This window comes from Rattus norvegicus, chromosome 15 (assembly GCF_036323735.1).
Source record: "Rattus norvegicus strain BN/NHsdMcwi chromosome 15, GRCr8, whole genome shotgun sequence".
Taxonomy (NCBI): domain Eukaryota; kingdom Metazoa; phylum Chordata; class Mammalia; order Rodentia; family Muridae; genus Rattus; species Rattus norvegicus.
The window spans coordinates 25,446,247-25,462,235 of record NC_086033.1 but is presented as its reverse complement, the minus strand read 5'-3'; the positions used below and the strand labels follow the sequence as shown (position 1 = coordinate 25,462,235).

General features: G+C 39.7%; 1 protein-coding gene across 2 annotated transcripts in view; it reads left to right on the top strand.

Annotated features, from left to right (window-relative positions):
- Armh4 (armadillo-like helical domain containing 4) overlaps positions 1-6,758 on the top strand; it is a 101,092-nt gene extending 94,334 nt beyond the window's left edge. The window contains exons 7-8 of one of the 2 annotated variants that reach the window (NM_001108374.1): positions 5,542-5,676; positions 5,870-6,758. In NM_001108374.1, the coding sequence (NP_001101844.1) occupies positions 5,542-5,676; positions 5,870-5,938 (204 nt within the window). In that variant the 3' untranslated portion in view covers positions 5,939-6,758. The remainder of the gene's footprint in view (positions 1-5,541; positions 5,677-5,869) is intronic. The other variant, XM_039093475.1, reaches the window with a different exon arrangement.
- Positions 6,759-15,989: the final 9,231 nt, after the last annotated feature.

Here is a 15,989-nt window from a genome sequence, read left to right as displayed (position 1 = left end):
TAGTATTGCTGTGATGAAACAACAAGGAAAGGGTTTGTTTTACTGACACTTCCACATCACAGTTCGTCACTGACAAAGTCAAAGTCGGAACAGGAATTCCAGCAGAGCAGGGACCTGGACACAGGAGCTGCTCGCTGGCTTACTCCCCATGGCTTGCTCAGAACTCAGAACCCCCAGCTCAGGGATGGCCCCACTCACAATGGGCTGGGCCTTCCCTTGTAAATTACGAATTAAGAAAATGCTCTGCCAGCTTACATGTGCATGATCTTATGAAGACATTTTCTCAATAAAAGTCCCCTCCTCTCAGATGACTATACTTTGTGTCAAGTTGACATAAAACTCACTAGAGCACACGGACTTATCATCTTCTTGTTGAAACTGATTCCTCAATCATACTCAGCTTCATGGATGTTAAGGGAGGAGAAATAATCTTAATTCTGTCCCACACCAGATTAGAAATTGTTTAGCTACTGAGAAAGGACATAGATATTGACAGACCACTAGTTTCCATAACTTTAGCTTTTTTTGGTTAAATGTACATTATTGATGGTGTTTGTTAGACCAAGCTTATCTTGGTTGACAACTGATAAATGTCTTTTCAACATCAAGATTGCTTCTCAGAAATGAAGATGCTTGATTAGATTGTATGATAAAGACTAGTGCTGGTCTTAGGTCACCAACGCCAGTTTATATCTTCGTGATTTAAAAAAAAATCATCCAGCAAAGAATGATCCAGATTTTATTTCACAGTCATTGACTCTCAGGGTGGAGTGTGGAACAGCTTCTTCAGACACCCTGGGAGCTTGGCCAAAATGCAGGTTCTTGCTCTAGTCCTCTGAGTCAGAAACCTTGAGGATGTGGTCCAGTAGTCTGTGTTAGCAAGTCTGACACATCACTCTCACATGTTCTTTAGTTGGAGAGATACTGCTGCTTAGGGAGCCCAAGAGCCAGTCTCAGTCCAGAAGATCTGAAGCAGTGGAGGATAGCATGCACTGTTTGTTTATTTGTTTGTTTGTTTGTTTGTTGAGAGAGAGTCTCACATAGCCCAGGCTGACCTCTCATCACTATGCAGTTGAAGATTGTAGCTGCTTGTATTCTCATGCTAATTACGTTCCCATAAAACCTGTTTGCAGTGTCTTGCACATAAGACACGGAGGGATTCTACTTGGTAAATAAAGATGCCCACTGCTAATGGTTGGGCAGAGCAGACAGGGGTGTGACTTTTAGGATTCTGGGCTAGGGAGAGACTGGAGAAGGAGAAAGGAGATCTGCCATGATGGGGGAAGGAGAAAAAAGATGCCATACCTGAGAAGGTGCAGGAGAGAACATAGCTGCCATGTAGGAACCAGGGAAGAATGGCCCTCTTGGTCCCAGACTGGGTCTAGGGCAGAAACGATGGAATATAGATTCTAGTAAGGAATAACCTGGGAATATCAGAGGGAGATGGAGTAGCCATGTGGAAGTTGGGAAGTGGCCCAGTCATTGAGCTGATTAAGGCATATAGAAATGTAAAGGCTATGCCTATGAATCTTTCATTTGGGAACCCAGACCATTGGGGCAGGTAGCAAAGGGCGTGCTGCAGCTGCTGGAATCAATTTGAGAAGCTTTGATTAGCTACAGCTACAGAAGATAGCTTTAAATTTTGATCTTCCTGCCTCTGTGTCTCAAATGCTGTGACTACAGGTGTGTGTCGCGATGCTCGGTTTAATAAGGTGCGAGAGAGTGAACCCAAGCCTTGTACATGCTATGTAAGGTGCGAGAGAGTGAACCCAGGCCTTGTACATGCTATGTAAGGTGCGAGAGAGTGAACCCAGGCCTTGTACATGCTATGTAAGGTGTGAGAGAGTGAACCCAAGCCTTGTACATGCTATGTAAGTAGTCTGCCAGCTGAACTACATCCTTGGTGCCCTTCACAGGCCCTCCTTATAGCTCTCTTGAAAATAGATGTTTCTGAACAAATACATATATATTTTTTTATCTCAAAGGCAAACATAAATGAAATTATGTCTACTCAGCTTTTCCTTTACAATATATTTTAAGTGCTTAAACTTTAGAGGGAAAAATTTACAATCCATAGACAAGATATAAAAATGAGAATGGCACGAGTAATCGCCTACCACCTTTACCACGTTTAATCTAGATACACCGACTAATGTTTTCTGCCTTCGATTTTATTTGTAGGCATAGCCTCTTCATTATTTTACCTGAACCATAGAATGATAAATTGCATAGATGGTGGCCTATTTATCCCTAATTTTTCAGTCTGCGTTTCCTAAGAATAGGAACCTTCTGCTATCAAATCTTACTGTAGTTTCTAACTCAAGCCCATTTAACATAGCTAGAGTACACCTTTGCGTTCTCTGGTATTCATAGTGCAACTGTTCAACAGACCTGAAATGACCTTCATGAAAGTATCATTTCTCCTCCAGTATAAGACCCCACCAACAATTGCATAATACATTCCTTAATCACATCCCAGTCACTCCCTTTCATTATTTTATAACCGTCTTTTATTTTTCATGATACCCATATTTTTAAGAATATAGTCTATTTTTCACAAAGAATTCAACCTATGGAATTCTAGGTAGACTTAGAATGACTCTGGTGCTCAATAGAAAATAAAAACAGAACACATTCACATGCGCGCGTGCACACACACACACACACACACACACAAGAATCAGACAAAAATATTAAAGCATTCAAATTCCTTGCTTAATATTTTATTAATTTCCCAATGCACATTTAGAGTTTATTCTAAGGTTGACTTTCATTCAGTGTAATAAAATATTACTGACAGTTTTATTATTTCTATAGTTTATTTTAAATTTACTTATGTCTACTCTGCTTTTAAATAGTTTACATACTTTGATAAGCATTGTACTTAAATTAGTTTAACAATAAATTTAGTACATATGTATTACCATTCATGTTGTGCATATGAAAAAACAAACAGGCAAGCTGGCCTTATGATAGAACGATGTTTTGCATCAAAGTCCAATGTTCCAATAATAATTTTCACATTTATATCTAAGAATTATAGGAAATAACAATAAAAATAAAACTGAAAACCTAAGAAAAGAATATAGTCTATTTTTATATAAAAATAAAATATCCATCACTTTAGCCTTGTTAGCTGTTCTGTCCTGGTTAGACTCAGTTTGGTTGGGAAATCCCATGGGTAAATTGTGTCCTCTGGGTGCCATTTTGAATGCCTATACACAGCCAATGATTTTGAACAAAGAAAAGCTCCTAGACACAGTTGATAAGTTAAAACTTAAGTATATAGCATCTTACTTTATTTCTGAGAACATGAGGTGATAGGCAGCTCTGAGGAGGACCTGATTGAAGACCTGATTTACGTTAGTCAGCGTTAAAGAGCAAATGGCTACCTTGTCCTGGAAGGTGGGCTGAGAGCTGCACCTCATTCTACAATCTATTTGTGATTTGAAGGCAAGGTAAATACCATTTACAGGTGAAAAATATAACTGATTTTTTGTAAGTGAAATATGACAAAAGTGATACATTTGGAACACCCACATTGTTGATGTGGAGTTAAGCTACAGAGCTTCAGGAGGCTCAGACAGTGGCTGTCAAGTTGACATTTCACAAAGTACAATATTGTCCTGTGAATGTACAACCTAGAAGAAGACCGTTTATAGGGCTAAAAGTTAATCATTTTTCATATTAAATATGGGTGTACATTTCCATGCACTGAAAATACTGTTTTTTAAAATCTTTATTTTTGGTGAGAGCACCAGAACTTTTGCATTGTCCAATATTTCCTTATATAAAAGATTATAGAGTTTTTATAAGACTCAAGCGGGTCTGCAAGAGTTTTAGAAAAACTTTCATTCTCTACCAAGCGTATGAATTTGTTGAAGAATGACTGGGGTTTGTTTCTCTATTGAAAGCATTGTGCTGATTTAAAAGAATCTCATTGTTCTTAAATTAATGAAAAACTTTCCATATTTTGTCCCAATTTAAAATCCTAGGATATAGGATCGGTGAGGGCGTAGCTGAGGGTGTGTAGTTTTGTAAGAGCCCCTCTGCTACTCCACATGCAAGTTTAAAAAAGAATTATAACCCACAGATCTCAGTGCTTTATGAAAAACAATCTCTCTCTCCCCTCCCCCCCTTTCTCCCTTCCACTATCTGTCTGTGTGTCTATGTTTGTCCATCTCATTTTAGTTCATCCTAAGAGACATTAGAAATAGCTTTGCTAGATAAGCAATTAATAATTAGGAGCTAGGGAGATGTCTTAGTGGCTTGCCTCTCTTGATGAGGTCCAGGTTCTGTTCCCAGAGCCCATGTAGTGGCTCACAACCATCCGTGACTCTAGTGCTAAGTGATCAATGTCTTCTTTTGGCCTCTTTGGGGAATTCATGTATTTGATGACATGCGTGCACTGAACCACACACATACACAGTTCACAAGTATAAAAATACATAAATAAATCTTTTCAAAAGGAGAAATAGAAGACCCACTCTTTCTCAGAAAAACCAACTGCACATTTATTCTAAGTTTTAAAAAGTATAACTGTAATGTATGTCTTCCAGTAGGTGTGTAAGCCTTATGATTTCCCATGAAAAGTTAGTATATACACGTGCAGCCCACAAGGGTTTTACTACAAAGACCTACCTCAGAAGGAGGGCCTTACTCCAAGAGTGGGTGGGACCTGAGCTGTGCACTAAAGCATAGGGATGCACTGGGACTGTACTGTTTTCTCAGGACTGAAGTGTCCATAGTGATCTTGGGTACGCTGGAAATACTCGAGGCTCCTGGTGAAGTAGCCGTGCTGCAGGCAGTGATCTTGGTGCCCTTTTTGGCCACTACTTCCCTGGGACTAAGGATGCTCTCTGATTGGTTTTGTTCATTGGGCACACTGCTTCTCTCAGTGATGTGTTTCATATGCACATCTCCTTGTCCTTGCCTTCCAACAATTAACCCACCTCTTCATTCATGCAACACTCTCACCTTCTACACATATGCACTTTTATCCTTCCTTTCTGACTGTAATACAGCTGAGAAAAGTGAGTGCTGAGGGGTGACAGGGAGGGCAAGAGAGTGCAAACCCCGCCTTTACCCTCCAAGGAACACAGTATTCCAGAGGACACTTCAGTCCTTTGGCATGCAACTCAGGCTGTTTCCAATTTATTGCATTTTAATAGCCCCGGCCTTCACAGAAACCCACTCCATCCATCTTTAGTACAAATTATATTTCTGTCATCAAAAATTGATGTTGACAAATGTGCATAATCAAGTGTCTGGAGGGGCCACCAGGTCTGGCTGGTTTATATCAGACCATATTTCTAAGGGATTTGAAATAATAATTTTTTAAAACCTCATTACGTTTTCAGTTGCTTTCTTCCCCCAAAGCGGTACCTTTGTTCTAGGTTCCCTTTTAAATTATAGCTGAGCAGACAGAGGTATTCAAAGCCTCTAAAACCTGCTGCCATGTAGCAGGAAAAAGGAACTGACCTGGTGCTCTGTCTAACATCCTAATGCACACCTCTCTTGTCTTTCTCCTTCTCTGTCCAGGCAGGCTACATGTCTGGAATGCTGGTGCCTGTTGGGGTAGGGATAGCCGGAGCCTTGTTCATCTTGGGAGCGCTGTACAGCATTAAGGTTATGAATCGCCGAAGAAGGAATGGCTTCAAAAGGCATAAAAGGAAGGTATGGACGAAAAGAAAACGTGCTCCTCTTGCTGCTTGCCCAATTGCTTGATAAAGTACAGAGGGTTTAATGGGGCAGAAAAGACTCCCCATTCAAGGTGCTTTGAATTAGCTGCTCCTTTGTTCTTTAGAGTGGGTCTGCTTCTGGGCTTTGCAGACAAAGACTGTAATGCCTTCCTCTTTTCCTTCCCCAGCAGAGAGAATTCAACAGTATGCAAGACAGAGTGATGCTGTTAGCTGATAGTTCTGAAGACGAATTCTGAGCTGGACTTGAGTTCAACCGAGACATCCCATGGGATTATTATCTTATTTTCTATGTGAAGACAAACAGAAGAAAGAGAATAAATAAATGAGAAAGAACAGTATCTATCCACCTTGCTGCTACCAGGCCTCTGGTCCAGCTCCCGTCTCTGCTGGAGAGTAGTTTTTTTTTTCTTGTGCTCAGCAGAAAAACCACGCTGTACCCTCAATGCAGCATGCAGTGTTCGGCTCATCTGTAGTGTATATGTCATCCACAAGGGCTGGGATTTAGAAACACACAGGCTACGTGTTCAGGGGGAGTTAGGTAGAATAAATATTTCGTATTTTTCCATTGCCTTTTTCTTGGTTTGGATTACTGGACTGAAGTTAATGATGTCACCACCAAGGCATCGTTGACTTTGATTGACGAATTCTAAGGAAGGGTAACTTTTCACAATCCTTCCCTACCTTTTTGAAGCTGTCGGCCTTGGTGTACCCTCTCTCTGCATCAAAGACTAGTTACCACACTTGGAATGATTTTTTTCCCTGAGATATCTCAGCCTATTAGAATTATATGCAAGTCTGTGTGTATCTTGCATTAAATTTTCCAGTCTCTTAGGTGTTTTTTTTTAATTTTTCTCTTTCTTAGTCTTGCTGTTAGTAAGAAAAGAATGTACCAGAAATTATACATTACATAAACCCTTAGCCTCAATTTATGCTTGCTTTCTTGAATAGTGTGACTTAGTTCGATGCATATACTGAAATATTCTTATTTGTTAATCATTACAGGATAGTCTTTTGGTATATTACTGAAATTAGCTAAGAAGAAATAAGGATGAAATCAGATTGAGAGTGTGTAAGCTCCCAGAGTGATTGTCCTTGCCATTAGGTTCTATGTTTATGTGGCCATTACTTTTCCATATCTAAGATCTTACTATGGAAGGACTGGGCCACCAGTGGTCTTTTGGGCTTTAATAGATAAGGCCAGTTTTCTTTAGAGAAGATGGCCCAGTGACCAGAGTTCTCATGTACAAAAGACCTTTGGGTATCCCTCATGGGGTTGACAGACTGTTAGATCCTTTCCCATTTTCCTAGGAATGCAATTTTCTCTTCTATACCGAATAACACATTCAAACATCCTCTTTGAATCTGGATATTTGGGAATTTTGGTTCACTGGATTTAGCAATATGGCTTGAAACATTTCTAAGGATAGATAAAGATTACCAATAATGCTGTGTTGTGCCACAAAATGTCCATGAACTCCAAAAGACCACTCAGGACCTGTGTCCGATGCAATCACACCAGGGTCTTTATTCGAGCTTGTGCTTAACTCACCACCAACCCGCAGAAGGGATCCGGTGGATTAAAAGTCCTGAATATCCTCTCGAAACAAGGTTTTATGGAAAGCAGCAAGTGAGGGGTTAGTGTTCCTAGCCTGGCAAGCATCTAACTGGGGGCGGGGATGGGGGCTGGTGGTGGGTGGGGGCTACTGTGGCCTTTAACATGATTGGCTGGTACTGGGAGCCAAACTACAAACTTCTGTTTTCTTCCTAATTGGTGGTAGACAGTGGCCCTGTTGGGGGTTAACCTGGAAACTGGTGCTAAACACTGGATTTGTCAGGGGAGATTAACCTGGAGACACAGATCTTGTTGGGGTTAGCCTAGAAACTGGAGCTAGGCTCAGGTTTCCTTGGAGGGTAACTTAGAAACTAATGCTAGGGACCAGCCTGTTAGTTTACTTGAGTTCAAACTTAGGTCCGGTTCTCTTAAGATAGAGTTTGAACCCAAACGTTTGGTCTCTCACTGTTACTATGGAAAATTTGCTCATAGTTATTAGATCCTATTCTACTATGGGAGGGTCAATTTAATTACGCCTCATAGCGTCTGGGTGAGGAAGGATTCATGTCTCTATTTTTGATTCTACTGAACATGGAACTAAAGTAGGGAACAGAAAGAATCAATCATCAGTTATGTCTGTGGACTCAGCATGAGAATTACCTCGGACCCAAACTATATACTGTGCCCTTTACCCATGCTTCGAAAGATATTATAACATCGGAAGGTCCTTCTTGAAAACCAAATCTACTCGGTCAAAACACATTTATCATTAATCTCTGTGTTTGTTGAATGACTGAATCTTTCACACAAGCTCTTTCCCCCTAAATGAATTTAAGAGTCATCTCTACGGAACTAATGGGAAAATTTCATGAAACCCATTTTCGAATGCTGGCCACCTCACAAAAATATTTTTTTTCCTAAGTTTAATTCTTTTGGTCAAGAAAGAAAATGTGTAAAGTTGAAGAGAAATGAAAAGCCATGGCGCAAATAAAAGCTAGCCATCAGGCTGAAGTCAGAGTTTTTAAAAAGTGGAACATGGGTCAAGGCTCTCGTCAGTGAATCACAGTTCTACTAGGAGAGCTGCCCTGCTTCTGCATAGGGGATGCTTTCTAAGAGCAGTCTCTTGCTGTGTTCCTCACACTGAGAACAAGTGAGCATGAGGTGACTTTGTCACTTGCAATATTGACAAGTTGTCTATAGCAAACTAACAACAGATTCTCTTAATTCAAGGACACTTGGGTGAGACTGACAGGCAATCATGCCTGGAGCTACTCAATCTGCAGCTTTAGATTAGATCGGGGATAATAGCGCTTCTTTAAATTGTTGTATAAAAAGTCACTCTTTTGCCTGCTATTGGGACCTTTTCCCTTATACTGGATTGTCTGGTCCAGCTCCAACCTTAGTATGAAGGGAAGTGCCCTAGTCTTACTGTGACTTGATATGCCATATTTGGTTGATATCCATAGGAGGCCTGGCCTCTTCTGAAGAGAAACAGAGGAGTAAATGTCGGCAGCAGAGGGGAGGTGGGTGGGGGAGGAGGACAAAGGGGAAACTGCAGTCAGAAGGTTAAAAAACAAAAAGTCATAAGTATAAGTCACAAATTCACACAGTGAAGATGACATCTGTGTACATTTTCGCTTTAACAACAATCTTGGTATCCCCTTTGGCCCACATGGCTATATAGAGTAAGGGGTTTACTTCGACCACAGCAGATTTCGGTACAAACCTGTTTAGCTGTCCGTATATGGAAATGTGGTAGAACTACACATTAGACTGCTACTCAGTCCTCACAAATAAAGGAATGGATGCTGGAGGACTCTGCTAAGTAAGATAAGCCAGACTCATAAGAAGGGCTGCATGATTCTAAAGGATATGAGCTATTTAAGTGGTCAAATTCGGAAACCAAGATAAAATGATGGTTGGGAGAGATGGGGGAAGGGAAAGGAAGGAGAAATGAGGACATGTTGGTCATTGCTATAAAGTTTCCATTATCGAGATGAATAGTTTCCAGGCATCTGTTGTACAGCATAGCACCTATACTTCACAATGCTGGATTATACAACACAGCACCCACGGTTAACGATGATGCATTGTATCTATTCTCAACTGTGCCGTATTTAAATTTTGGTTAGGACAGTAGATCTCACAATAAGTATTTTTCCCATGCGACTAAGAGATGAAGGAGAGCAGGACTCGCTCTGTGGGAAGGGATGCTTTCCCTGGTCATTCTACCCAACAAATCTCACCATCTTCTGCCAAATCACAAGCATGTTTTCATAGTGAAGAAAGGGAAATAAAAGCCAAAATAAATGAAAGGAGCTACTAGGGGAAAAAAGGGGCAGGGGGCTGAGGAGACGTTGTCTATCATGCCCTTGGTTCCTTATGCTATAATCAGAAGATAATATTTTTATTTTGAACCACTTTGATTTTGCTTTCTTCTGTGAGCTGCTGCTTTTATTACCTGCTGACTTAATTTATATGCAATATTTAGAGTTAGTTAGTATCCCAGGGAATCAGATTCCCTTACCAATGACTTAGCCTTGGCTGCAGTTCACAGATTACCTCAGCAGTAGGTTTTTTTGTGAAATGGAAAATACCCGTATCCTTATACAGGCCAAAAATGCTGTGGGTAAAAATTTAAAGCTAAGTTTGGGAGCATAAAGTGGTTATACCATAGTCCATTCCAGGTAGTTTGTCATTTCATTAATTTATTGTTTTAATCTAGTTTTTTTTAATAGTACTAGGGACGAAACTCAAGACTTCACGTATGCATGAAGTAAGCAAGTGCTTTACCCTTGAGTCACAGCCTCAGCTTTTACAGACAGAGACGCAGGCACACTCACATACCTGAAGCCTAAGATTTAAAGTGTTCTAGCCATGAAAACAACATAGAATGGTATAAATCATTCTGAATGCCTAGTACTTCCCTCTCTGGCTACCCATATATATTTTCTTCCTATGGAAGTCCAAATCAAGCACCATTTTAAATCACAACCATAACACACACGCACAGGCGCGCGCGCGCGCGCGCGCACACACACACACACACACACACACACATACACACACACACACACACACACACACACACACACACACACACACACACCAAATCCTCTTTGGGCATTATGATTTCTGTGGCCATGAATGACCATCAGCCCTGCCAGCTGCTGAGAAATGGCTTTTGGAAACAAGACTAACTATGGCACAGGCTTACACCTGTGTATCCTGTTGTAGAAGCAGGCTTTGCTTTGACCGAAGAGAAGTATGAAGAGGAAAGATGACATTGGAAGGAAGCAATCTCACTCCTTGTGTGTAAAGATGAAGCAACAAGGAAGGAAATATGAACAGAAAAAGATGGAGGAAAACCCTAATACAGAACATGTGAAGCAATGGTATATGCTAGTATAATGTGTTGACAAAAAACCAAGTCATAAATATATATTTTTTGTGTGATGCTGGGGATCAAACCCATGACTTCGTGCATGCTTACTAAGTGCTCTAACACTGAGAAATACCCTCCATCTTCACACTTAGCTACTTAGGAAAACAAGGAAGCTAAACAAGGAGAAGAAAGAAAATGAGGAAGCTCACTAACAGGGAAGGAACAGTAAATGTATACAAACCTATGTGAGTTCCATCTCTCTCATCAAAGGAAATTACACGAGGTATAATGAATAGAGCGGGGAAGGAGCTGAAGTCCACAATGAAAGGGGAGATGGAGTTGACTGGTTTCTTTACATTACCTTACTTTCAGTTAAATGTCTTCCTTAATTACATAGACTTGAAATTACTGAATGTAAACTTTTAGGGAAAGGAAATAAGCTGAAAAAAATTAATGGTATAAACCTAGTAAATGTCTCACATTTGGACATAGGGCATTCCATAGGATGCACAACTCCATTTTGGGGTAGCTATTCAACCAATAAACTGTGATTGACTAAGGAGTGAGATCTCATTATGTTACTCTGATAATTACAAATCTTGGCAGTCAGTATGGCTGTAAACAACTTAATTTCTCCTGTAAGCTAGTGTTATAAAAATGCACCAGAAGTATCCCATACATGTAATAGCTGAATCTACTTCTTTATTAATTGGCTCACATTTCTGTTATGCACATGCACAGCAAAAGAAACAGAAAGGAACAGAAAAGAAAGAAGGAAGGAGAAGGGGAAAGGGAACAGGAGCACAAGTACAAAAAAGACAGTTGTCTGCTCTCTCATTCTACTTTACTCAAAAGCTCAGAGTGATACGAAGGTGGACTCTGAAATCTTCCCCTGAGTAAAGCAAACATCCTACAGTCTTTTCTCAAAAAAAAAAAAAAATAGCAGATGCAGTAGCCCAAGTGATAGCCACAAGTACAGTACACTAGAAGAAGGCAGATACTTGGCCAGGTAGAATGAAAGTTCTCACCTCAGATTGTAGTCTATAGCTAAGATGTTCAAGACTGATATTGCCTAAGAAGTGTGACATTTTATGGGATGGGAATGGACGGCCTGATAGGGAGTAGAAATAGAAGACTAATTTATATTATCAACATGGGAAAATATACTTGTACCTCTTGTCACAAAGCTCAAAGGGTTAGGGATAAGAGTATAGGAAACTGGCATGTCAAGAGGGTTGACTGTTACTTTGTTGTTTTTAAACACAAGATGTCATCTACTTGGATTTTGAAGGAAGAAAGTTGGTGCCAGTCCAAAAAACTGAGTTTTTATGAACTCTGAGGCCCAACAATTTCTTCTCAAGTAACATAAAAGAAAAACACAAAACCTTGGAAATGTTTCTTCAATTTTATAGGAAAAGATATGACAGAAATAGATCTCTAGAAAGTGGCAAAGACATGCTTCCAAGAGAGAATTTTATTACAAAACCCCTACTTCTTATTTCCCATTTCTTTATTCGTGCAAGAAAAGGAAAAAAGGGAAAGGAAGATACAAATAACTCTATTAATGAACTGATTAGATCTCATTTCAAGTGTCTCCAAGAGACACATGAGACCTTGAGTCTGGTCCCCACAATAAACAAACAAACAACACTCTGTGTCAAAAGGAGGGAGCGTGTCTAGAGTGAGCAAGAGCAGTGGGTAGCATTGTTTCTTTTCTGAATTGCCATCCCTCGGATGCACAAGAACAGTAAGGTGCAGTTAGTACATCACCATAAGGAACCTAAAGATTGATGGCAAAGGGGAGAACCAAAGAATAATATCATGCCAAAGTCTGTTGGATCCAGAAAAGGAGTATTCAACCCTGCCAAGAAGATCAGAAATGTGTTTCTAGAGCAAGTAACATCAAACCTGGGACCAGAGGATGAGTAAAGGTTAGTGGGGTTAAAGAAAAAAAGAAAGAGAGAGAGAGAGAGAGAGAGAGAGAGAGAGAGAGAGAGAGAGAGAGAGAGAGAGAGATGCTTAATCTAGCTAGGTGGACCAGAGTAGGTGAGAGATCGTAGGAAATTCATCATTGAAAGGATGGCTGGAGTGGGAAGTGAATACATGTGGTAGCAAATATAAGGTTGATCCTGAAAGGTCATCTAGGCCATGCCAAATAATGGAGAGTTTACTTTGAGGATAACTAGAAAGTATCAGAGGATATTATGGTCAGGTTTGTGATCATGGCAAGGTTTTAGTAATCTGAATTTAAGGATGTCAGTCAAGGTCAATGCTGATGAATCAATTTGGTGAGATGAGGGTAAAGAAGTGCATGTAGAGAGGAAGGTGAATTCTGTAGGTATTGAGAAGCAGCAGTACATGAAAGGACTTAGGGATGGGTTAGAGATGAAAATAATTATTTAAAATATGGTGGGTAAAGATGAACTTCAAGGACCTTCAGTTCTCATGAACTCCAGTTCCTACATTTTTGGAGAAAATTTCAGCATATCCAAGTATGAAAAAATAAAGCATTTACTTCTGGAAAAAAAATATGGAGACAGCTTCTAGTCTCTCAACAGTGTGTGTGTGTGTGTGTGTGTGTGTGTGTGTGTGTGTGTTCATTCTCTGTGACATTTAACAATGTGTCAAATAAATCACTTTAAACTAATGAACTCTATTAGACCCTAAAGAAAATTCTATTTATTACCAATGTACTTGGTTTAGCCTGAGGTCTGAGTTAATACTAAGATTTGACTGCCTTTCTTGATTTGTGAAGACTAGTATGAAAGTCTCTTGTCTTCTGACAAGAAAACCAAAGTTTAATATCTCTGAAAGACTTCTCCCTTAAGCCCAGGTGCTATGAAGACCATGCCCGTGGCTGCTGATGTAGTCCATGGAGTCACATAAGCTTTGCTATTTCCATGTCTTGGTTCTAAGTAGTTTCTGGGGAATTTGAATAGTTGCCATGGACAGTTGTCAAGCACTATATTTCTCTCTCTGAATATTGGACACAAAACAAGTTTACTACAGTTGACATATCAACACAAAGGTGGATTCTAGAGGGCCTTGACAATAACAATACAGAATCAAGAAAACAGAAAACCATAAGAAACCCCAGAGTTAAGCACTGTTACCAATATGGTCTGTATTTTTCCAATCTTCCATTTCTGTGTATTTATGGTACAGAAAATACACTTTTAATTTTAATGCCTTGGAAAATGTGATATCCTTATGCCTTAGAGCAGTGGTTCTCAACCTGTGGGTTGCAATGCCTTTGTTTCACACGGGTCACAACACCATCAGAAAACATAGAAATTCATATTGCAATTCATAACAGTAGCAAAATCATAGTTATGGAGTAGCAACAAAAATGATTTTAGGATTGGGAGGGGGGTCACCACAACATGAGGAACTGTATTAAACGATGACAGCATTAGGAAGGTTGAGAATCACTAGCTTAGGGGATTAGAGGGCATGCTTCCCTTCTTGCCTTGGTCCTCAAAACAAAGACTGTGAGCTTTTAAAGTTGGAGAGTAAGGCTTAATTATCATAAGGGTAGATAATATATGACAGTTCAGGAAATACTGAAGGAAAACAAACTCATTGAAGTGGCAGAAATTGGTTAAAGGCTTGTTCGGTTCAACTCTCCAGTCTAATTGGTACTTTTCATCTTATTATTTCAGAGCATGCATATTATCTACATTTTATTCCACTTGGCTAATGTTAAGGGGGAAATCATTCCTTCCGTGTCCATTGCCTCCTTTTCTTTGTCCTGGAGAAAAGGGGGAGCTGTGGCTTTGTGCCTCTTTGGGTTTTAATGGATGAGATCTTTTAAGGCAACCTTTCTCTAGGCCTGCTAGATCTGAAGGATCTTCAAATAACAATAAGTACAGAATTCCCCCCCCCTTGAAACAAGTGTCTTACTCTGTAGTTGAGCCCAACTTAGAAAACATCCAATTCTCCCGTCCTTAGCATCCTGATGGTGGGATGTCTCACCTGAGATTACAGTCATCCACCACCATGCCCATCTGTAAGGCAGATAAATAGGACTTGTGTTTTAATAAACAGTGTTTTGCTATTTTCCTTTCTCTAAGAGATTTACTTATTTTGATGGTATGTGTTTGAGTGTTTTTCCTGCATATCTGTATGTGTACCATGTGTGTACCTAAAGATGACATTGGATCTCCTGGAATGAAAGTTGTGGAATAACAGCTGTGAGGTACCATGTGGTGGCTGGGTACCAGATACAGTTCCACTGCAAGAACAGCAAGTGATCTTAACTGCTGTACTGCTGAGCCATCTCTCTAGCCCTAATTTCATTATTTTAATACCATGTATTTCCAGGAAAAAAAACCATGTCTTTGATAACAGTTAATGAAACACTGAGTGCTTTGTGTTTATTTGTTTGCTTGGGGTTTTGTTGTTGTTGTTGTTTTTGTTTTTTGATTAAGTCTTTTATAAACATCTACACTAGCCCTGTCTCCTGCAGGTTTCTTGCAAAAGGCATCAGAAATGATCAAATCATAAACCAAGTGTAATGAAAGTATAATGAAAGTATAATGTTCTGAAAGTATAGTCTTTTGGTGTGAAAATAAATTCTTATGCAAAAAAATGGAATTGGATAAAACTAGACTGGAGTGAACATTCAGCCAGTTGCTTAGTTTAAACCTTTCTGGGAAGGCTTTGCTCTTTGGAACATACTTCAGTTTATGGTGTTTAAGGTCTAGAGTCCATTAAAGGCAACCACCAATAGAAGAAATTAATCCTATTTCTAAGTGATGAGAGTCCTTATGTTACTTTGGGAGAACTGTTCAATAGCTTAGTTTTATTTTTTTTTATGTTCTAGAATTGAAATTTTTTTCTTAATAATGTGTCTTTATTTGCAATGATTATTTCTGCCATTTTATTCAAAGGTGACTAGAGGTTTTTGTTGAGTCTTTTTTTTATTAACTTGGGTATTTCTTATTTACATTTTGATTGTTATTCCCTTTCCCAGTTTCCAGGCAAACATCCCCCTAACCCCTCCCCCTCCCCTTCTATATGGATGTTCCCCTCCCCATCCTCCCCCCATTACTGCCCTCCCCCCAACAATCCCGTTCACTGGGGGTTCAGTCTTAGCAGGACCAAAGGACCAAGGTGCTCTTTCTAGGCTATTCATTGCTACCTATGAGGTTAGATTTATACTACATGTTTCAAATATGAACCTCAAAAATCTGAATGAAATTTAATTCTTTAAATTCGACAAAAGCAAAATTCATGAATGTTTATTAAGCTTCTTCTGTGAGCCATGTGCTGTGTTCTTAACATGTACTTAACATGGACAAGCTTACTTAACAGAATTGTAAAACCCACTGTGGTAAGTACCTTAGGT